Consider the following 24,692-nt stretch of genomic DNA (forward strand, 5'->3'; position numbering starts at 1 on the left):
TGGAGCGGTGCCTGCGCTCCGCTCTGGCGCTGCATTTTCTTTTCCAACACTCCGCTAAAAACCGCTCTGCGCTCACAGGAAATAAAACTGCCTCTCCAAATTCACTCCATTCATTAAAATCACAATTTAACCAACACCCATCTATTTTTGTGACGACCTGGACCTACCATTTGGTTTTTAAGTATTGAAACCAAACCATATGGATTTGAATTAAAAGTATTTGAATAAACATAAAAAGGTGAATGTAAGAAGCGCACATCATTTCATATAGGCTACATGTCATATTAAACAGCATATAAACACTCTAAATTGGTTAGGAGCCAGACAGGGAGCCTAAGAAGGAATATAAATTAATTATTTAGGCTATATTATTTCAATTATTTCAAGCCTACAAAGAAATACATTGTGAAGCATTTGCGAGTGCGAGGCAATAGGCTACAAAAACATAAAGAGCTCAGCATTTAAACAACATTTTGTTGTATTAAATCATTACAGTCCATAAATTGTGCATATAGGTGTGACTTACTTAGAATTAAATATAAATTAAACAAAAGATGACTTATTCGTGCCTTTGAATTTATTTTTAGAAATCATTTTTAGAAACACGAGTTTGGCCAGTCTGTGGCTTTAGGCTCAACCGATGGTGCCTGGAGAGCCGGCCAGCAGTGGAGAATACCCTCTCCACACTTGCAGAGCCACTCTTGCCAGGCTGGGCAGAGATGCAGAGTTGTTTTATACATTTTTCTATAGGTAGGCCTAAAGGATTTTAGGCTACATATGCCAGGCCTATTGGGCCAAAATCAATTATGGCCTAATGTATAGATAATAGAACAAAAATGAATGAAAAGAGATCTGATTTTTAGTTTATAATTACTTTGCTACAATGAAACACTTAGTTATCTTCCCACCTCGTTCCGTCTTTTAGCATGTGCACGTAATAAGTACACCATCATGCTTTTGGGATACGTGTCTTTTCAGATTCCACAATAATTGTTTAGTTGTGGACACTACATCACCCCACTCCCTCTCTTGCTCTTGGTCCTCATCTTCGTAAGTCACCTTGATTTAGCACCTGTGTGTTTTATCAGTTTCTTTATGAAAATATTTAGCGAACCCCATGACAGTAGCTAAAGCAAGGGGCTATAACAGCACACAAGTAGACTACAAATGCATGCTGGGCCGGGCATGCCCTGAGCTCGTGAAGTGAGTGCTACTGGCCTGAGCTCGTGAAGTGAGTGCTACTGGAGCGCTACTAGTGAAATTAGAGCGGGCGAGAAGGCCGACACTCCAGCCTTTGGGAATCTCGCTCCACGCTCCAGACATACTTTGATGAGGTAATGGCTGCGGATGAATGGCATAACAATGGGCCTCAGGATCTCGTCACAGTATCTCTGTGCATTCAAATTATCATTGATAAAATGCAATTTATCATTGATAAAATGTCCGTAGCTTTTGCCGGCCCATACCATAACCACATCACCACCATGGGGCACTCTGTTCACAACGTTGACATCAGCAAACCGCTCACCCACACAACACCATACACATGGCCTGCGGTTGGACGTACTGACAAATTCTCTAAAACGACGTTGGAGGTGGATTATGGTAGAGAAATTAACATTCAATTCTCTGGCAACAGCTCTGGTGGACATTCCTGCAGTCAGCATGCCAATGGCACGCTCCTTCAAAAATGGAGACATCTGTGGCATTGTGTTGTGTGACAAAACTGCACATTTAAGAGTGGCCTTTTATTGTCCACAGCACAAGTTGCACCTGTGTAATGACCATTCTGTTTAACCAGCTTCTTGATATGCCACACTTGTCAGGTGGATGGAGAAATGCTCACTAACAGGGATGAAAACAAATTTGTGCACAAAATTTGAGAGAAAGAAGCTTTTTGTGCATTTTATTTTAGCACATGAAACATGAGACCAACACTTTACATGTTGCTTTTATATTTTTGTTTAGTATACTTGTGAGCTACTCATTGACAGCCCGCAAGCTACCGGACATGCAGTTTTCTGCAAAGTTGCAAACTTTGGTAGGCTGATGGAAGGTTACTGTATGTCAGTGGGAGAATCTCAATTGCATACTCCTCGTGCCCCCTCTCCTTCTAAAACTCCATTGGATGAGAAAGCCAGAGGTCCCTCCCTACTGACCTTCTCCTCCAATGGGTTTTGAGAAGGAGGCGAGGAGAGAGGACATGAGCAATTGAGATTCTACCAGTGGCTGTGATACAGCGAAGCCTAATCAGACATGCCCGTGCTTATCATACTTCTCACAGGCAAAGCGAAATGACAAAATTAGCTTGTGGTGCACGCCTCTCAAATGAGAGTGCATCGGACACTACCCTGTCTGCATCGGTCATGAAACAACGATACAACAGCACAACCAAATGTTATTTTGCAGGTGCCTACTAATTTTAAAATCCTACTTAGGTAGTTTTTTTGGGTATCTGTACTGTACTTTACTTTACTATTCATATTTTTGACTACTTTTACTTTTACTTCACTACATTCCTAAAGAAAATATTGTTATTTTTACTCCATACATTTTCCCTGACAACCAAAAGTACTCGTTACATTTTGAATTCTTAGCAGGACAGGAAAATTGTCAAATTAACACACTTATCAAGAGAACACGTGGTCATCCCTACTGCCTCTGGCCTGGTGGAATCACTAAACACACATGCATCTTTTGTAAATAATGTCTGAGTGTTGGATCGTGCCCCTAGCTATCCATACATTTTAAGAACAAGAAACTGGTGCCGTCTGCTTTTCTTAATATAAGGAATTTTAAATGATTTATACTTTTCCTTTTCCTTTTGATACTTAAGTATATTTTAGCAATTACATTTACTTTTGATACTTAAGTATATTTAAAACCAAATACTTTTAGACTTTTACTCAAGTAGTATTTTACTGGGTGACTTTCACTTTTACTTGAGTAACTTTCTATTAAGGTATCTTTACTTTTACTCAAGTATGACAATTGGGTACTTTTTCCACCACTGGGTGCAACGAGAGCTTTCTAGCTGCACTGAACCAAAACAGTGGTGTGCGGGAGGGAAGCAAAACTTTCCAGTCCGCAAAACCATTCATTTTGAGGCGACAGGGGGAGGGGGTGCAAAATGGAAAAAGATTTTGCATCTTCAAAGTGGTAGGCATGTTGTGTAAATCAAATGATACAAACCCCCCAAAAATCAATTTTAATTCCAGGTTGTAAGGCAACAAAATAGGAAAAATGCCAAGGGGGGTGACTAGCTCAAAACATTACTAATCACTGAAAATGACAAATTGCCCAATGGATCATGATACTTTTTTGGTAAAAAGTGGGGGTGCAAAAACATACATTTGCCTCCCTATTTTGAAAGTGGGGATGCATCTGCTCCATTTTCCCCATTGCTCAGGCGCATATGTGTGTGTGCATATATGTGTGTCTTGACAGTGCAGCTATAGAGGATGGGACTAATTTTAAACCCTTTCCTTCAAAGGAACATTGGATGGCTGTGGAGAGGATGAGGGGAGTGGAGAGAGAGAAAGAAAGAAAGCAGGATGAGATCCATTGAGGCTGCTGTAATGCTCTGTTACACACAATGTAGGTGCACATTAGGACATACACAATTACACATTGAGTGTGGTCTGGTCTGAAGGAGGCTATTGAGACAAGACAAATAGATAGACCTACCACAAAACTGATCACACATACTCCAGACACAATATTCAAACACCCAAACACAAAACATACACAAAAGAAACAACCACCCAAAGACCCCCAAACAAACATAAACAGACATCCTCCACACAACCCCACCAACACGACCCTACTCCACACAAACCCCCAGACTCAAACCATTACCCACTACTCACATTGTACGATGAGCTCCACCACAGCTTCCCTGGGCTTCACATTAAACCCGTTGAACTGGCTGGTCTGGCAGCGGTAAGAGCCGGTCATCTCTCTGGACACATTGACGATTCGCAGCACCCCATCGTAGCTCTCAGCCTGCAGGCTCCCATCCGGCATGGGCACCTCTTTATCGGCCCGAGACCACAGGATAATGGGCTTGGGCTTCCCTGAAACCAGACACTCGAGCTCCACCGTGTCGCCCTCCCGAACCACCAGGGGGCTCTTACCCCGTGGCACTGTCAGGTTGGGGGGAACTAAGAAAGAGAAAAACAGAGGAGGAACTGATATGGGGCTCTAGAAAGTCGGTTGGCGGGGTAATGGGGAATGGTCGACGGGGGGAGAGAGGGAGGGATGGGAATGCGAATGAGCATCCATACACACATTGCTAGTATGAGTTGAGTTGCGTCTCGGCCACACACACTGCTAGTATGGCGAAACATGCCACGGAGAGAGTTGGAGCGATGGCTGTTAGCTTGGATCAAAGTAGGTAGGGAATAGTATGAAAATTCACCAAGCATGGTGATCAGCAGAGAAAGGGTTAAATGTAAGTAAGCAATGTTAAAACAATGGACAATGCAATGAAGAGCTGACGCACAAACAGACGTCATGAAGGTCAAAGAGAGGAATCAATAACTAAAATGCATCAGAAATCTGATAGTTTTGCTTCCAGTAAAATCAGACTTAAGAAGTCAGGTCTTGTTCTCTACTACTGCTAGAACAAGAGACTCTGAAGACATAAGGCAAAAGAGGAGAACTTCAACCACAAATCTCAGTTATTATCACCACCATGACCATAACCATGATCATCATCATCCCCACCATCACCATGACTATCATCATCATCATAAATAATTAAGTTTAGTTTTCCAGGTAAGCCAGGTGAGCACAACTTCTCATGAAAAGTCCCAACCTGACTTTAAAGGTAGACTCAGTAAAATGACGTTGCCATGAGCAACACTGCAGATATATGCAAGACTTCACTCTCACACAGTCACACACAATATCTGTGCATGTGCACGGGTTCGCTTCAGGGCACCAAAACAAGGGGTTGTAACCAAAATTATTTTCCAATCATTTCGTTCTGAACAGAACCATTCTTTTTTTTGTTCCTGTCCACTGTTCCGACCAGCAAAATAAAGTTCTGAACCGGTTCGAGCCCCCAAAAAGTACTGGTTTATATCATTCCTTTCTGTTCCTTTTTAAACCTCTGAAATATACAGTACCAGTCAAAAGTTTGGACACACCTACTCATTCATTATTTTTACTATTTTCTACATTGTAGAATAATAGTGAAGACATCAAAACTATGAAATAACACATATGGAATCATGTATTAACCAAAAATCAAAATATATTTTATATTTGAGATTCTTCAAAGTAGCCATCCTTTGCCTCGATGACAGCTTTGCACACTCTTGGCATTCTCTCAACCAGCTTCATGAGGTAGTCATCTGGAATGCATTTAAATTAACAGGTGTGCCTTGTTAAAAGTTAATTTGTGGAATTTATTTTCTTCTTAATGCGTTTGAGCCAATCAGTTGTGTTACGACAAAGTAGGGGTGGTATACAGAAGATAGCCCTATTTGGTAAAAGTCCATATTATGGCAAGAACTGCTCAAATAAGCAAAGAAAAACGACAGTCCATCATTACTTTAAGACATGAAGGTCAGTCAATACGGAACATTTCAAGAACTTTGAAAGTCTCAAGTGCCGTCTCAAAAACCATCAAGCGCTATGATGAAACTGGCTCTCATGAGGACCGCCACAGGAAAGGAAGACCCAGAGTTACCTCTGCTGCAGAGGATACGTTCATTACAGTTAACTGCACCTCAGATTGCAGCCCAAATAAATGATTCACAGAGTTCAAGTAACAGACACATCTCAACATCAACTTCTCAGAGGAGACTGCGTGAATCAGGCCTTTATGGTCGAATTGCTGCAAAGAAAGCACTACTAAAGAACACCAATAATAGGAAGAGACTTGCTTGGGCCAAGCAACACGAGCAATGGACATTAGACTGGTGGAAATCTGTCCTTTGGTCTGATGAGTCCAAATGTGAGATTTTTGGTTCCAACCGCTGTGTCTTTGTGAGACGCAGAGTAGGTGAACGGATCTCTGCATGTGTGGTTTCCACCATGAAGCATGGAGGAGGAGGTGTGATGGTGTGGGGGTGCTTTGCTGGTGACACTGTCAGTGATTTATTTCAAGGCACACTTAGCCAGCATGGGTACCACAGCATTCTGCAGCTATACGCCATTTCATCTGGTTTGTGCTTAGTGGGACTATCATTTGTTTTTCAACAGGACAATGACCCAAAACTCACCTCCAGGCATGTTTTAGGGCTATTTGACCAAGAAGGAGAGTGATGGAGTGCTGCATCAAATGACCTGGCCTCCACAATCACTCGAATTGAGATGGTTTGGGATGAGTTGTACCGCAAAGTGAAGGAAAAGCAGCCAACAAGTGCTCAGCATATGTGGGAACTCCTTCAAGACTGTTGGAAATGCATTCCTCATGAAGATGGTTGAGAGAATGCCAAGACTGTGCAAAGCTGTCATCAAGGCAAAGGGTGGCTACTTTGAAGAATCTCAAATATAAAATATATTTTGATTTGTTTAACAATTTTTTGGTTACTACATGATTCCATATGTGTTATTTCATAGTTTTGATGTCTTCACTATTATTCTACAATGTAGAAAATAGTAAAAATAAAGAAAAACCCTTGAATGAGTAGGTGTGTCCATACTTTTGACAGGTACTGTATATTTTTGTACATTTACAGTGAGGGAAAAAAGTATGATCCCCTGCTGATTTTGTACGTTTGCCCACTGACAAAGACATGATCAGTCTATAATTTTAATGGTAGGTTTATTTGACAGTGAGAGACAGAATAACAACAAAAAAATCCAGAAAAACACATGTCAAAAATGTTATAAATTGATTTGCATTTTAATGACTTAGTACTTGGTGGCAAAACCCTTGTTGGCAATCACAGAGGTCAGATGTTTCTTGTAGTTGGTCAGCAGGTTTGCACACATCTCAGGAGGGATTTCGTCCCACTCCTCTTTGCAGATCTTCTCCAAGTCATTAACGTTTCAACCCTAACGTTTGGCAACTCGAACCTTCAGCTCCCTCCACAGATTTTCTATGGGATTAAGGTCTGGAGACTGGCTAGGCCACTCCAGGACCTTAATGTGCTTCTTCTTGAGCCACTCTTTTGTTGCCTTGGCCGTGTGTTTTGGGTCATTGTCCTGCTGGAATACCCATCCACGACCCATTTTCAATGCCCTGGCTGAGGGAAGGAGGTTCTCACCCAAGACTTGACGGTACATGGCCCCGTCCATCGTCCCTTTGATGCGGTGAAGTTGTCCTGTCCCCTTAGCAGAAAAACACCCCCAAAGCATAATGTTTCCACCTCCATGTTTGACGGTGGGGATGGTGTTCTTGGGGTCATAGGCAGCATTCCTCTTCCTCCAAACACGGCGAGTTGATGCCAAAGAGCTCCATTTTGGTCTCATCTGACCACAACACTTTCACCCAGTTCTCCTCTGAATCATTCAGATGTTCATTGGCAAACCTCAGACGGCCCTGTATATGTATTTTCTTGAGCAGGGGGACCTTGCGGGCGCTGCAGGATTTTTGTCCTTCACGGCGTAGTGTGTTACCAATAGTTTTTCTGGTGACTATGGTCCCAGCTGCCTTGAGATCATTGACAAGATCCTCCCGTGTAGTTCTGGGCTGATTCCTCACTGTTCTCATGATCATTGCAACTCCACGAGGTGAGATCTTGCATGGAGCCCCAGGCCAAGGGAGATTGACAGTTCTTTTGTGTTTCTTCCATTTGCGAATAATCACCTTCTCACCAAGCTGCTTGGCGATGGTCTTGTAGCCCATTCCAGCCTTGTGTAGGTCTACAATCTTGTCCCTGACATCCTTGGAGAGCTCTTTGGTCTTGGCCATGGTGGAGAGTTTGGAATCTGATTGATTGATTGCTTCTGTGAACAGGTGTCATTTATACAGGTAACAAACTGAGATTAGGAGCACTCCCTTTAAGAGTGTGCTCCTAATCTCAGCTCGTTACCTGTATAAAAGACACCTGGGAGCCAGAAATCTTTCTGATTGAGAGGGGTCAAATACTTATTTCCCTCATTAAAATGCAAATCAATTTATAACATTTTTGACATGCGTTTTTCTGGATTTGTTTGTTGTTATTCTGTCTCTCACTGTTCAAATAAACCTACCATTAAAATTATAGACTGATAATTTCTTTGTCAATGTACAAAATCAGCAGGGGATCAAATACGTTTTTCCCTCACTGTAGCTCAACATTAAATTACTTAACCAATCAATGTGGATAGAGCAGCTTGCTGCGGAGTGTATTGGAACGTTGTTAAGAGCATGTTTTATTTTGCAGTAACAGCATGGTTTAATCGTAATGAAAGACAAACACACACACTGTGCTGCCAGTCACAGTGTAGGGCGCGAGATGTAACTGAAATTTTGAGTGTGAGGAGAGAGCGAGAGGATGCAGGATGCTTGCCTTGAAGCGCTGGGCATCTTGTTATAACATGCATTTTCTGAATTAGGCCCACAGAATTATACCTATGGAGAAGTAGCTTATATGGAAGAACTTTGAATGTCTTTTTGTAGTTATTAAATCCAATGTGAAACGTGATAGCTATAGCATCCTTAACTAGGACTGAAAAAGTAAATACATTCTTCTCTAATTAAACATCTCTCCCTAATTTCTGAATTACACTTGTAATGTCGTCAGTAGGCTACCATAACCTATGCTTCAGATGGAAGGGGCATGTAGCCTACACACACGCACACCCACTGGCAAAGATTTCCAGCTAGCTGGCAGATGCTGGAATACGTTTCTGAGTGACAGAGTGAGGGCTTTGCATAGGCGCTTTGTTGCGATTTTTGTGTGACTGGAAAAATAATCCCAGAATGTAAAATAACGGTTCTGTTCCGGAACAGTATAGATCACTTTTGTTTTCGGCTCGGGTTCTGTTCCTCAAATAATTTCGTTATTTATTTTCAGTTATTTTCCCTGAACCAGTTCCATCCCTTGACCAAAACAGCAGAGAAGTTGAGCCTCACACTTCAACACACTTAGTTGGCCCGGAAATTGACCCATTATGCTGTTTGCTTTCTGCATCTACATCATATCGTTGAGTCTACCTTTAAGCACAACAACAACAAATCTAGGTCAAACAAGACCCAGAAAATCTGATCCCACACACAGTTAAGTTTTCTCCTAAACTCTGTGGATACAAACCATTCAACAAAATGTTATTCCTGAACTCTCTATATCCGGTGATGGATGCAGAACCATTAGCAGGGTCACACAACAAAGTTTGTCCCTTTAAATACAGTGAGGGATAAAAGTATTTGATCCCCTGCTGATTTTGTACGTTTGCCCACTGACAAAGAAATGATCAGTCTATAATTTTAATGGTGTGTGTGTGTGTGTGTGTGTGTGTGTGTGCGCGCGTGCGCGTGCGTGCGTTGTGTGTACGTACTGTACATGCGCACGTGCGTTTGTGTCCTGGGGCTGAGGATAAAATACATTGGCACTGGCAGGTTGGATTCATGGGGTAATCTAGTGGGCTGGACACAGTAAACTTGTTTAATTAAAAAACCTGTGTGTGTGCGTGCGTCTAAACTCAGAGACAGATTTGCAGCTCTGTTCCAAATAAACAATGCAATCAACACCAACCAGTCATGAAATCATACCCCCCAAAAAAACAGACATCACACCAAAGCTCCAGCTCCTGACTTCAACACAACCCTCAATGGACTCAAATGATGTTGAAAATCCACCCAAACAATTGAAGCAATCTTGAAATGCCACATCCAATAAATATGTATGATGATGATAGTGATGAAATAACAGGCAATCTGACCCAGAAAGAATGAAATCACTTTTTTTCGGACCCCATTTTCTCTACGTGATGTTCGGTCTTAACCTAAAGACGAGCAAATAAAACACCTGTTTCACCATGTCTTCTTAAATGACAAGACAGATGGGTACAATGAATATGGTACTTAACTAGTAAATGTCTATAAAACCACTATAGACACAACACATATATCAGTCGCTAATGAACAATTTAACCAACATTTAACTACATCCATTACTTGTTTTTCAGGCATTTGTATGGTCACTAGGGAGATTACTGCAACAATGGGAAGTAAAAAATGAGTAACCGCCATGAATGGGACAAGATGGACCAGAGCCATTTTCTCACTATCTCTAGTGATCACATAACACCAATCCATGAAACACTTTCATAGCATATTGTCCCCTTTTGCTAATGTTACCTAGGTCTAAACAACAGTCCTGAATATCCAGTGTGGTAATGCAGCCACATATTTGGCCAACAGGCCATTAGAGTTTCAACATGATGCATATTCTCTGAGTTTCCATCCTAACATAAAGGCAGTCTTTCCATGTCTCTCTAGCCCAGTGGGCAGTTACAACTGCTGGATTGTGCTCTTGGCTGGAGAATGCCATCGTGATGAAACCATGTGTAGCTGCTGCTGCCATTGTCCTTGTGTGGCAACACACACAATCTCTCTGTCGCTGGTTAGTGTGTGTGTGACAGTTAAGAAGCACACGCACGCACACATGTGCACACACAAACATCTTGAACCGTGTGTGCCTGCTGAGGTGTGTGTGCTTGCGTGCATGTGCAAGGTGTGTTTGTGTGTAAGGGTTAATTTCCCCACAGACCCTCAGTGCCAGGCAGTGCCGGACCCTCTGTTTGTACCCCAGGCAGGCTGTGCCGTCCAGGGATCCGCCACTACCACCACAACAGACACCTGACCATGTGAGCTGACTGCCAATATGGAATGTTCGGTGCTTGTTATCTTTATACAGCTCAGGCATATATGTGTGAGAGAGAGAGAGAGAGAGAGAGAGAGAGAGAGAGAGAGAGAGAGAGAGAGAGAGAGAGAGAGAGAGAGAGAGAGAGAGAGAGAGAGAGAGAGAGAGAGAGAGAGAGAGAGAGAGAGAGAGAGAGAGAGAGAGTTGGCTCTAAGCCAGTGAGTTGACTGCTCTGTGACAGTGCTCTCTGTGGAGCCACTCCTCTGATCTTCACCCCTGTAGGGACAGTGTGTGTGTTTTTGTTTGTGTGTGTTGGCCTTCAGGAATATACTGTGTCTGTCCTGCGGGGGCTCAAAAGGGCTTAGCAGGCTGACAGACTGCGAGGGCACAGGGGGGAAAGTAACACCACTCATAGGCACTGACGCGCCACACACAGGGGCATTCCTCCAGGCCTAGATTGTATGTGTGTGTGTGTGCTTGGGTGAGTAAGTGCGAGGGTGCGTTCATGTTTGTATGTGTGTGTGCTCACGCACCCGCGTGCATGTGTGTGAGCCCTGATGCCTATAGCAGTGCTTTCTTCTCCCAACAAACCTCACAGTGAACATCACTGAAAGGTTTGTGGTCTGGCCATATGATTGTCACCATTGCAAATTATATTCTCCACAGCCATGATGATTGGCATTTCACAGACAGGGGCTCATGACAGCCTCCTCCATCATTGAAAGAGGCTTTATTTTTATGGTTACACTTAGAGACTATTTTACAACAATAAAATATGATCTTTTAGAAGAGGATTTCATTAAGCTGACGTACAATATACAGTTCATTAAGTACAAGTCAAGGAAGCTGAAGCAACCGCGATGGAGTGTGTACAGTTGGTTGAATCGACAGAAAAAATACAAACGAAATACAGTGACTCAACTCAGCCTTCAGTGAGTCAATGTGGAAAACCAAACTCACAACTACCAACTGACCCACGGCAACCACAACACCGGCCTGCTCATTAGGTTGGATTAGGGGGCCGCCTACAGCGGCAGATTTGTGAGGGTGTCATTTTTTTTTGCTAAACTGATCAAGACGCACCTGCAACAAAACAATAACACCTAACATAATTCTGGCTAAAAACAATTACAATTTTTCTCAACCATTGGTGTATGTGCTTTTTAGGTGAGCGCTGATGCCATCCTATGATAAGCAGTGCCCATTTTGCCAAAGGCAGGGACGCAACATATTGATCTTGTCATTTCCTAGCAAGCCTCTCGAGGGTGCTGTTGGAGAGAAGCTTCACTGTGGTGCTTCACCAACATTCCGTGTTTTTCTTTTTATCTAACATAAATCATGTAGCAGAAAGTATTCAGACCCCTTCAAATTTGTTTTTGTTACGTTACAACCTTATTCTAAAATTGATTAAATAAATAAAAATCCTCATCAATCTACACACAATTTTTAGAAATGTTTGCAAATGTATTAAGAATGAAAAACAGAAATACCTTATTTAGATAATTATTCAGACCCTTTGCTATGAGACTCGAAATTGAGCTCAGGTGCATCCAGTTTCCATTTTTTTCCCTACAACTTGATTGAAGTTCACCTGTGGTAAATTCAATTGATTGGACATGATTTGGAAAGGCACACACCTGTCTATATAAGGTCCCACAGGTGACAATGCATGTCAGAGCAAAAAACCAAGCCATGAGAAAGAAGGAATTGTCCGTAGAGCTCCGAGACAGGATTGTGTTGAAGCAGAGATCTGGGGAAGGGTACCAAAACATGTCTGCAGTATTGAAGGTCCCGAAGAACACAGTGGCCTCCATCATTCTTAAATGGAAGAAGTTTGGAACCACCAAGACTCTTCCTAGAACTTGCTGCCCGGCCAAACTGAGCAATCGGGGGAGAAGGGCCTTGGTCAGGGAGGTGACCAAGAACCCGATGGTCACTCTGACAGAGCTCCAGGGTTCCTCTGTGGAGATGGGAGAACCTTCCAGAAGGACAACCATCTCTGCAGCACTCCACCAATCAGGCCTTTATGGTAGAGTGGCCAGACTGAAGCCACTCCTCAGTAAAAGGCACATGACAGCCCGCTTGGAGTCTGCCAAAAGGCACCTATAGGACTCTCAGACCATGAGAAACAAGATTCTCTGGTCTGACGAAGCCAAGATTGAACTCTTTGCCTGAATGCCAAGTCTGCAGGAAATCTAGCACCATCCCTACGGTGAAGCATTGTGGTGGCAGCGTCATGCTGTGGGGCTTTTTTTCAGCGGCAGGTACTCAGAGACTAGTCAGGATCGAGGGAAAGATGAACGGAGCAAAGTACAGAGAGATCCTTGATGAAACCCTGCTCCAGAGCGCTCAGGACCTCAGACTGGGGCGAAGGTTCACCTTCCAACAGGACAACGACCCTAAGCACACAGCCAAGACAACACAGGAGTGGCTTCGGGACAAGTCTCTGAATGTCCTTGAGTGGCCCAGCCAGACCCCAGACCTGAACCTGATCGAACATCTCTGGAGAGACCTGAAAATAGCTGTGCAGCAACACTCCCCATCCAACCTGACAGAGCTTGAGAGGATCTGCAGAGAAGAATGGGAGAAACTCCCCAAATACAGGTGTGCTAAGCTTGTCGCGTCATACCCAAGAAGACTCTAGGCTGTAATCACTGCCAAAGGTGCTTCCACAAAGTAGTGAGTAAAGGGTCTGAATACTTACGTAAATGTGATTTGTCAGTTGTTGTTTTTATATACACTACCATTCAAAAATTTGGGGTCACTTAGAAATTTCCTTGTTTTCGAAAGAAAAGCAATTTCTTTGTCCATTAAAATATCATCAAATTGATCAGAAATACAGTGTAGACATTGTTAATGTTGTAAATGGCTATTGTACATGGAAACAGCTGCTTTTTAATGGAATATCTACATAGGCATACAGAGGCCCATTATCAGCAACCATCAGTCCTGTGTTCCAATGGCACGTTGTGTTTGCTAATCCAAGTTTATCATTTTAAAAGACTAATTGATCATTAGAAAAACCTTTTCCAATTATGTTAGCACAGCTGAAAACTGTTGTGCTGATTAAAGAAGCAATAAAACTGGCCTTCTTGAGACTTGTTGAGTATCTGGAGCATCAGCAATTGTGGGTTCGATTACAGGCTCAAAATGGCCAGAAACAAATAACTTTCTTCTGAAACTCGTCAGTCTATTCTTGTTCTGAGAAATGAAGGCTATTTCTTGCGAGAAAGAAACTGAAGATCTCGTACAATGCTGTGTACTACTCCCTTCACAGAACAGCGCAAACTGGCTCTAACCAGAATAGAAAGAGGAGTGGGAGGCCCCGGTGCACAACTAAGCAAGAGGACAAATACATTAGAGTGTCTAGTTTGAGAAACAGACGCCTCACAGGTCCTCAACTGGCAGCTCAGACTAGCCAATAAAAAGGAAAGATTAAGATGTGCAGTCTGAGATATGGCTTTTTCTTTGCAACTCTGGCTAGAAGGTCAGCATCCCGGAGTTGCCTCTTCACTGTTGATGTTGAGACTGGTGTTTTGTGGGTACTATGTAATGAAGCTGCCAGTTGAGGACCTGTTTTCTTTCGAAAACAAGGACATTTCTAAGTGACCCCAAACTTTTGAACAGTAGTGTACATAGTTTTTGCTTTGTCATTATGGGGTATTGTGTGTAGATTGATAATTAAAAAAATTGAATTTAATCAATTATAGAATAAGGCTGTAATGTAACAAAATGTGGAAAAAGTGAAGGGGTCTGAATACTTTCTAAATGCACTGATAGGATATGATAGAAAGAGTATGTGGCCTTTTCTGTAGCCTGGAGACGGAAAATGTTTACATCAAGCAGATTTCTCCGATCAAATAGCCTAACCTAAATGGCGCCCAATCAAAATGTGCTGACATGTTAACAAACAACATATCCTAAAAACAGGACAGGTCAAAGTAAAATGGACAACATGGTATGGACAATCAGGCTACTCACAACTGGTGTCCAGGAGTTTTATCCCGTGGGATAAATTGTCATGATCTGTAGTTTCACGTTTGTATCCTTACATTTTTTTACGAGCTGATCATAGCAAAAAAGAAAATACTTCTGCATTTCCCGCTTTGTAAACACATTGCAAATAGGCTCAGGATAACTCCTCCTGATAAAGTTCGGTAGCTATTCAGAGCTAGCCAAATTGATTAGTCACAGGAATCAGGACTAATAAAGCCAATGCAACACCTGTTTTACATACGGTGGGCCTACCATGGATGGACATTCATAATATGCCATTGCGGGCCGACATGGTAGGCTACACCCAGTAAGCATGGACAGACGTCGACGTCTTTTTGACTTTTTTTGGGGGTGTTTTACAGATCGAAGGCCTACCACATAGATGGGCATTCCTAAAATGTTATTTCAGGGGACACTGTAGGCCAGGGATGGGATCTCCAGTCCTCTGGGGCCTGATTGGTGTCACACTTTTGCCCCAGCCCAGCTAACACATCTGACACCAATAATCATCTAATCATGATCTTCAGTTTAGAATGCAATTAGTTTCATCAGTTGTGTTCACTAGGGTGGGGAAAAAGTGTTACACCATTCCGGCCCCGAGGACTGGAGTTGCCCATCCCTGCTGTAGGCTACACCTCAGTAAGCACGGACCGACGCTGATACCTTTTGGTCATATTTTTTGCAGTCTGGACCGGCCTTGATTTCCACTTCTATGGAAAAAATAATTGGTCCGCTCCGGACCAAATCTGAACCAATCATAGACATCTATGTTCGGTTTATATTTTGTACAGTTTGGACCAGCCTTGATTTGACCCAAATATAGACTACTATAAATTACATATTTTCAACTTTCATTCAGATCCAAAAATGAACCTGACTTCAACGTCTGGAAAGATATGTATTTTAGAAATCTTTTCAACGTCATTTTGCTTACTGGGGATATTTTTTGTCTCCCCTAGGGCGGCAGAATGGCCAGGACTGGCCCTGAACAGGTAACTGAAGGAATCATGAGTCAACGTGAATGTGCCATCCAGGATTCCTTTATCAGGCTCAGTGAGCCGGACTGAAGGCCTAGAGCAGAGCGCCACACAGTTCACATCACATCAGCAACGCCTGCAGCGGCAGCCATGACAGTTCACTACAGTCACCAGATAACACAGCCACTGGGATGATCAGAATCTCTCACTTCCTGTTAGTCCTGACGAGAGGGATGGACGGATGGACGGTTGAACTAAGGACATGAAGACACAGAGAGAAAAAGAGCAAGAGAGAGAGAGAGAGAGAGAGAGAGAGAGAGAGAGAGAGAGAGAGAGAGAGAGAGAGAGAGAGAGAGAGAGAGAGAGAGAGAGAGAGAGAGAGAGAGAGAGAGAGAGAACGAGACAAGGTGAGGCAACGAGAGAGGTTTATCCTTGCTAGATAACTCATATTTAGCTCTCCACTGTTTATTTTATATTCATATCACTGTGTCTAACTTTCATTTTATTGGAAGAGATATCAAACCCTGATTCGGGTTTAGATTTGAGGTAAACGTTGGACGGTTGAACTGAGAATAAGGAGACTAGACAACAGAGAGAGGGACCAGAGCTAGAGCTAGATAATATAAATTACATTTCAAAAGTGGTCTCCAGCCATGATTCTGGCTAAAGGTTAGTGTTTGGTTTTAAAGAGTGACTGCCCCTAAAAAACAACTAATCCCTTTGAAAACAGCCTATGTGGCATCGATATGAGTCAGAAAAATGTATTCTAGTGTCAGAATTGACTAAAAGTTTAAATAGGATAATTCTGGTCATAAAGTCAGTCTCGTCTAAAACGGAGTTTGGAACCTCAGTGCGTCACAACGAGTAAATTAAGGTTGTGTTTGGATTGCAATTATGTCAACAAATCATGGCCCCTTTTGCCAAGCTCCACATGCAAATCGCCCTTCCGCTCAGTTCGCTTCCATTCATTGAATGGGGCTCCATTGTTTCATCGCCCCCAACCAACGCGTTCAAAGGATCACAGACGTTTTAGACTGAAAAGCCCCATACGAATTGACCATGCAATACATGCTTCCAGCAGGATGCACAGCCAACAACTATGGTTTGCATGCCCTGCCGAAGGACCCTATCAAGCGGAATAGGTGGTTGGAATTTGTTGGTCCCCAGTGGTGTGAGTATACCGGTAGCTAGACCATAGACTGTTGGTTATGTATCTGGTTTGTATATTTTGATAATCTTTATCTTTAGCTACTAGCTGGCTAACGTTAGCCTACCTCAATACAACTCAGATTTGGCTTATAAACACGATAGCATTTCAAAAGAAGGCAAATAATTAGGGGGAAAACCATTTGTCATGATTGTGATGTCACCAGATTGACTTTAGATGCAGTATAAGCAAATATTTTTTTTAACTAACCCAAGACAGACCAGAGCCTGTCATTTCCAATTGGAGCAAATTAATCATAGTGGGCAGAAAACGCAAGGAGGTGGGCAGAGCCAAGAACGAACTAGTGAGATCCTACTCCTTCTAAACAATGCAATGTTTTGAAACTTTGGCAAAGGGTCAATTCTATTTGTTAAAAGATTCTAGTTTTGGAAACAGAAAACTGTATGGAGATCAAATGTTTCAACGATGAGAAAGTTTGCAGAATGTTGGTCAAAATCTATATCGCTCCATCTTCTCCCACTGTGCTTCCTCTCATCACCATATTGGTAGTGAGTGGAAAGTGAGTGGAAACACCAACCAGATGCTTCACATTTACACATCCAGTGAAATATCTGTCTCATTGTTCTATCTGTGTTATAACTTTAGCCAGCTGAGTAAGATTGAGGGGACCACTGTATTTTAGCTAGCTTACATTAGCATTGCTAGTTATTTTGGACAAACTTTGCTAGTAATGGCAACATTGACATCTCTCTACTCATAATATGGCAAAGTTGTTTCTTACAAATTATTTACATTTTAGTCATTTAGCAGACACTCTTATCCAGAGCGACTTACAGAAGTGCGTGCATACACTTTCATACTATTTTCACAGTTTGTCAGGCAAGACTTCAGAATAAAAATGTGTCATGCGACACAAGTACCCTTGTGACACCTCCTCTGTTGTTGCCAGAGTCTCCCTAGACTCCTATGAAAAAGAAACGCAATCATTAGGCCTCTGATAGTGACCCGAGTTACTATCCTGATGACACAGATGGCTTCATCAACAACGACAGGTAATGTGTGTTATGTGAAATACTCGGCTTGATAAAAGTAGGCTAATTCCCAAGCCAAGCAGATGCAACTAGTTGAGACATTTTGGTTGTGAAGTGCATTAGCAAAAAACATTGTCCTTTCTTTAGAATAAAATGCAATAGACCACTTGGCAGTGTATTATATCACCCTGTCACAGGCCCTCCCAGTCAACACCACCCCATAAGAATGCCTGCTGCAGTTGTTCGAGAGATGTCCAGTTTGCAGCCGAACATACAGCATAGAGACCAACAAGGGAGCCCTCATCAGCATTATGCAGAAATGCCCTCACTGTGAGCATTCCTATGAATGGAACAGTCAGCCACATGTTGGCAAGTATCCGGCCAGCAACCTTCACCTGTCAGCGGCAACAGCTTTCACAGGCTCATCATTTATACAAATTCAGAAGGTAACCCACTTTATTACTTTGATACATTTGATAACCCAATTGTGAAATACAATTTATATGTAAACGGACATTATTTGTTGCTTATTTTCTACTTCTTTGATGCATATAATGTCCAGGGTGTAACATAGCCTGGTGGAACCAGCCTGATCTCTGTGTTCACCTTTCTAGTTCACTTCACATTTAATGATATCTGAAGTGAAATATAAAGGGGAATGCAGCGATCAGGTTGGTTCCACCAGGCTAATCATAACCACCATTGATATTGTAATCAGTGCTCTATGTGTGTGTGACCGACAGTGTCTTTGATAAGGGGCCAGGAGCTGATCAACGCTGCTATGACCATCAATGGGGGTCAGGCAAAGACCTCGCCTCCAGCCTCACATCTTGCCTTGCTCAGAATTAGAATAGAATTAGGTAGGTTTAGTCTGACCTGTTCAAACTTCAACATAGTACCTGTTTGTGTGTCAGATATTACCTATCCTAACTGACGCTAGTAATGGAACAGTGACAATGTGTGTATGTGTTCACATAAACATGTATGGAGCCAGCACATAGAGACTTGCAAGATAATATGATGAAGTCCAGACTGACAGACAGGCTTGATACTGATGTCTCTGAATTGAAAGAGACCTGGCACTCAGTATAACACTTTTCCTAGACACAACTTTTACTTGTATTGTCTTTTTCTATTATTGGATTGGATGGTATTAGTTAATATGGGGAGGGAGAAACCCTGTGTATTCTGCATCAGGATCAGCAAACTTCTGTTGTATATGGGACACCACACAGGAAGGTATGACCACTCTGATATGTTTGCCAAGGTAGCCCCATTACCACCAGACAAAATGCTGATAGGCACAGTATCTGTACTGGCTTGGAATGCCAATGGAAGACAAAATGTGGACATTGTTATATTAGCAGAACACTGCTTCTATGGTATTATGTAAAGGGTTGTTTATTCTACATGGACCTGTTACTACATTTGACTGTTATCAAAACACTTAGTTTAGAATATCTACATAAATTCAGCAATTGCATTCTTCTCATATTACTCTGTAGGCTACTGACCTATTCAAAGCTTCCTCTGGCATCACACCATACATATGCCTGTAGTTATTGAACTCAACCTGCAGGAGGTTTTTTTGTTGTGACTGAGTGGGGGGAAACAGCTCGGGGCAAGGTTCTGACAGATTGGTGATGGTAAGGACACACCCAAGAAACACTCACATCAAACCACACCCCGAAGCCAACTCACGTTTGGTTTCTGTCATGGCCGCCAGCATTTCTTGAGCAGAAAGCCAAAAAACAAGGCCAAATCAGTGGGTGCTGTTCCCATTTAAGCGAGTGTGGTGGGGCTGAATTAAGTAGAGAAGGGTCCCGGAGAGTAATGTTACCCGAGTCAGATATCTCAAATTAAATAAAACAAATTTGAGGTGGTCTCCAAGTCTAACGATGCTTCTGGAAGGCCAGTGGCTCTTACCAGTGTTTATTATTAATACAGCTTGGTGCCTTATTTTGAATCAATTCAGCCCTTAATTGATTTTTATTAAGTTAAGTTATTCATTTGGTTGGAAAGCCACCGTGTGCTATTGGGTATCCCAGGTGTGGAAATGGCTGATGATTGAGAAACTGCTTATCAGGAGCAGATTCATTAATTAAACATGGAAGTGAGGGAGGTGATTTTCTATCCCCAAAATTATTATTGTTAATCAATTACTACATGGCTCGGGCTGAGCTAGGAGCTAGGATGAAAACCAGTGGAGCTTGTACCTCTCTGGGACTGGATTGGAGACCACTGGGAGTATGATGTGGAATTAGAAATATTTGTATCGCATCGCTAATAGGCAAGGTGTTCTATTTCGTGTGTGTGCAACCACAGGTGTAATGCTACTACAATGTTTTGATTATGACCAATGTACCACTGGTTTTAATTAGTAGCTCAATGGGATTTAAAGACAGAGTGAAGAAGGATAGGGCTAACTGAAAGCAGGTTTGTCTATTCTCCTACTATTCCAAAATACTTTATCTTGTGCAATCCACTGATAAAGTTCAGTACATACTAGTTTCGATGAGGAATCTGTTTCAGTCAAAGTGAAGGAGGATAGGAATAAGGACAGTTAGGTTGATTAAGGGCATGCCAAGGACGCCACCATAGGTTAGTCTGAGTGTCTCATCGCTGTTTAGTCAGTGACCAATCAAAACATGTAGAGGTAAAATAGCTAACTAGATATGAATGGTCAACAATTTAGCTATGGATGGCTTTAGCAGCTAGTAGCCTAGTTGTCTAGCATGCTACATTTACATTTAACATTTTAGTCATTTAGCAGACGCTCTTATCCAGAGCGACTTACAGTTTGTGAGTGCATATATCTTTCATACTGGCCCCCCGTGGGAATCGAACCCACAACCCTGGCGTTGCAAATGCCATGCTCTACCAACTGAGCTACACAGGATGCTAGCATGCTAATGTTAGCTAGCTATACTTGCAGCTAAGTTAGCTAGCTAGCTACATGACTAACCACCACCCAATTGTAATACCCGCTATTGTGGCTAGCAGTGTCACTATGTGTGGTGGTGGCTAGATAGCTAGCTAGCCATGTAAGTTATCTGGGCTAGCTAACAACATTAGCTAGGCTAACGTCAGTAAGTGAACTAGCTAGCTAGCTAACGTTAGCTTGCTTGGTCATCACATATTTAAATAGACCTAGCTAGGAATTTTAGTTATGTACTATGTTTGTCAAAATTAGGATAACGTTAATCTAAAAGCCAGACTCAGTAAGTCTCAGATAGAATAGGTAAATTTGTATTCTTCTTTAGCTAACTATATTTGGTTAGATCACTCAGATGAAGTATGAAAGCATAGAATATCCAAATGTCACATAATTCAATCACATAAAATGCATGTTTGGTGGTAAAACTACTATAACTGGGGTCTGGGGCCTAAACTTTACATAAGCATTCATAACACCTTTATGAAGCAGTTCATTACACATTAATGAGAGTTGAAGTAGGCCTATCATTCATTACATTCACTTTCATGATTGATGTATTCATTCAACATCATTGTCTCTCACAAGTAATGATTGGTCTACACATCATTCTCATTTTATTGTGTGTGTTTGTAAAGTGAGGAAGAATAATAGATGGGCTTGTTTAAATTAATTAACCTTGCACATAACCGTGTGAGTCTACAAAAACTCACTTCAGCTCTGTATCAGAGAATAACAAGTATGGAAAGTCTGTGTTTGGGCTATTGTAATGTCAGTGATATGATGAACTAAGTGGCCACATAAAGCAATGCAGAAATATTACATTATTTGTATGTTGTGTATTTGCCACTATGCAGGTTTGGTCTACCTGAAGCATCATCTTGATACAATGACAGAGGTCGAGACAGAGCAACAGAGGCATCATTCATCTGATAAAAATGATTTCTTCTCAACACTGATGTCTAAAAGGTCACAAGGTACAGGGGAGCTGGATGGGTACCTTGCCTGTGTGTCAGACAAAATGGAGTTGCTTCATTCCTTTCCATACATAAAGAACCTGTCTCTCAAACTGGACACAGGCCTGCCTGCCTCTGCAGCCTGTAAGTGTCTTTTTAGCTGTGTTGGACTGCTCTTCACTGCAAAGACTCGATTCACTTTGAAAATCAGCTTCTGCTGAAACTGAACAGCAAGTTCAGAGAGAAGTGAAGGCGTTAAAACAGAACTCCTTTGTTTTTGCTGAAGGGACACTACATAACTGAATGTACTCTGTACATGTAGCCTATAGTTTATCAATATATTGCAACATCTATAGACCCTTTTCTATTTTAGGGGGTCTCAATGGTTTGCTTATTCAATTTAGTTAATTATCAAGGTCAATGTTTTTATTTTAAAAGTAACTACATTACTTTTACTTTTTAAATGAGCTACTTTTTACTTTTACATGAGTTGTTTTTTACATCAGTAGTTTTACTTCTACTTGAGTAAATTGTACTATAGTAACAGTAATTATACTTCAGTAGGATATTTCAGTACTTTTTCCACCTCTGCTATTAACTAATTTACTGCCAGGTGATGTCACCAGGCATGCCAAAGCTCCATCCCACCAAAACAGGCTGACATTTCAGGCAGTATTGTCAAACAGCTCTTACACTAAAAGGGCATTATCATATAAAAATAAAAATAAAAAATCACAGTATTATTCCAACCTCATAGTGTGAAAATATATACAAAACACAGGAAAATCAGGTTTTAGACTGCAGTAGGCCTTTTAAGGGGGACACTAAAGTGAAGATTAATTGCATTTTACCTCATAGCATGAAAATGGAGGCGCCCTTCTCTTTTCCTCTGTTCCTCTTTTCTGTTTGTCAGTCTTTTAATCCTGTTGGTATTGGATGGGGAATTATGGGCTCTCGTTTGGATTCTGCTCATGAATAAACCATTAACTGTGCAATCTCAGGGTGCCCAAAAGAAAAAAAAGACTTTGCTAGTTAATGAGTGTGCGATGATTGTAAATATTAGCGCTATTTTGTGAGGGGGAAACTAATGAAAGCTGTGGGTATAAAAGTGTAGTTAAAAGTACAGTAGAGTAGGAATATTCCCTCTCTGTGTTGTAGATAATGAGTGTTGGGCTTGGCTGGTGCTGGGGGACTAGGACTGGAGTAGGCTATAAGAGGCTGGGGTGGGCTGGCAGGGGTGGTTAAGCATGACTAGGGCTGGAGCTGGGATAGACTGAGCTGTGCTAGGTTTAGTTGGACCGGCCTGGGTCTGCGCTTGGCTGTGAGAGAGTTTCACAGTGTTCAGGATTGAGATACTTTAGACTCCATCTCTATCCGAACACTTCTAGGGCGTGTGGCCCCATCTCTTTCCAAATACTTCAACAGCGTGAGGCCCCATCTTTTTTAAAACACTTCCATGGCGTGTGGCCCTGGCAGAGCTGCAGTTTAATCTGCTCTAAATGATTATATTAAGAGACAGTAATTACCACTAGTCTCTCTCTCCCTTCTGGAGAACAGCAGAAACAGCTTAGTTAGCCCAAACAGACAACCAGCCAGGACCGATACTAACCACTCAGTGCACAGAAGCACCATTGCCTAATAGGCTAATAAACTGCTGCATCATTGGTTAACAACAACATAGCAACAGTCAGGATACAAAACAAAGAGACACACCCATTTTCAATTGACAATCTGTAGAAACAATGAGAATAGAAAGGTTCAGAACTATTGTAAAACATCACAGTACAGCTGAAAAATATATGGCAAATAGAAATCCAATATGGATGGTGTTAAGAGATAGATGGGTGGTGTTGAATGGAGTTGAAGGATGGAACTAATAACAACTAACAACAACTAATAACAACAAGATAGCTAATAATGTAAGCATACTGTGTCCATAATAAGTATATAGGTTATAGGTTGAGAGCTTTTGTGAAAGAGCACAGTTAGAAAGATATGGCATATAGAAGCAAACCGGATGGACATCATGAAAATGATCGGCGAGGATGAGGGTAGAGGAAGTTCAGGAGTAAAAACAAACAAAATATAATTATTGTAAAATTGACTGTGTCCATAAAATGTATATAGTATGTATAAGCTGGAAGTAGAGGCCTAAGCATTGTTGTTCACTAGTTTACTCCAATTAGGGAAGGGGTGGTGAGGTTGGAAAGTAATGTTTTAAAAAAGGAAATGTACATGTATAGTGGGAAAAAAAATTATTTAGTCAGCCACCAATTGTGCAAGTTCTCCCACTTAAAAAGATGAGAGAGGCCTGTAATTTTCATCATAGGTACACGTCAACTATGACAGACAAAATGAGAAGAAAAAAAAAGGATAAAAAATAGGATTTTTAATGAATTTATTTGCAAATTATGGTGGAAAATAAGTATTTGGTCACCTACAAACAAGCAAGATTTCTGGCTCTCACAGACCTGTAACTTCTTCTTTAAGAGGCTCCTGTGTCCTCCACTCGTTACCTGTATTAATGGCACCTGTTTGAACTTGTTATCAGTATAAAAGACACCTGTCCACAACCTCAAACAGTCACACTCCAAACTTCACTATGGCCAAGACCAAAGAGCTGTCAAAGGACACCAGAAACTAAATTGTAGACCTGCACCAGGCTGGGAAGACTGAATCTGCAATAGGTAAGCAGCTTGGTTTGAAGAAATCAACTGTGGGAGCAATTATTAGGAAATGGAAGACATACAAGACCACTGATAATCTCCCTCGATCTGGGGCTCCACGCAAGATCTCACCCCGTGGGGTCAAAATGATCACAAGAACGGTGAGCAAAATCCCAGAACCACACGGGGGGACCTAGTGAATGACCTGCAGAGAGCTG

At 41.8% G+C, this 24,692-nt stretch overlaps 1 protein-coding gene across 5 annotated transcripts in view; it reads right to left on the minus strand.

The window, feature by feature from the left end:
- Nucleotides 1–24,692, minus strand: part of LOC121552926 (MAM domain-containing glycosylphosphatidylinositol anchor protein 2-like) — a 408,550-nt gene that overhangs the window by 127,212 nt on the left and 256,646 nt on the right. For 3 of the 5 annotated variants that reach the window (XM_045211335.1, XM_045211337.1, XM_045211336.1), the window contains exon 9: nucleotides 3,870–4,190. In XM_045211335.1, the coding sequence (XP_045067270.1) occupies nucleotides 3,870–4,190 (321 nt within the window). The remainder of the gene's footprint in view (nucleotides 1–3,869; nucleotides 4,191–24,692) is intronic. The other 2 variants (XM_045211339.1, XM_045211338.1) reach the window with 1 other exon arrangement.

Source organism: Coregonus clupeaformis, chromosome 36 (genome assembly GCF_020615455.1).
Source record: "Coregonus clupeaformis isolate EN_2021a chromosome 36, ASM2061545v1, whole genome shotgun sequence".
In the NCBI taxonomy this organism is placed as follows: domain Eukaryota; kingdom Metazoa; phylum Chordata; class Actinopteri; order Salmoniformes; family Salmonidae; genus Coregonus; species Coregonus clupeaformis.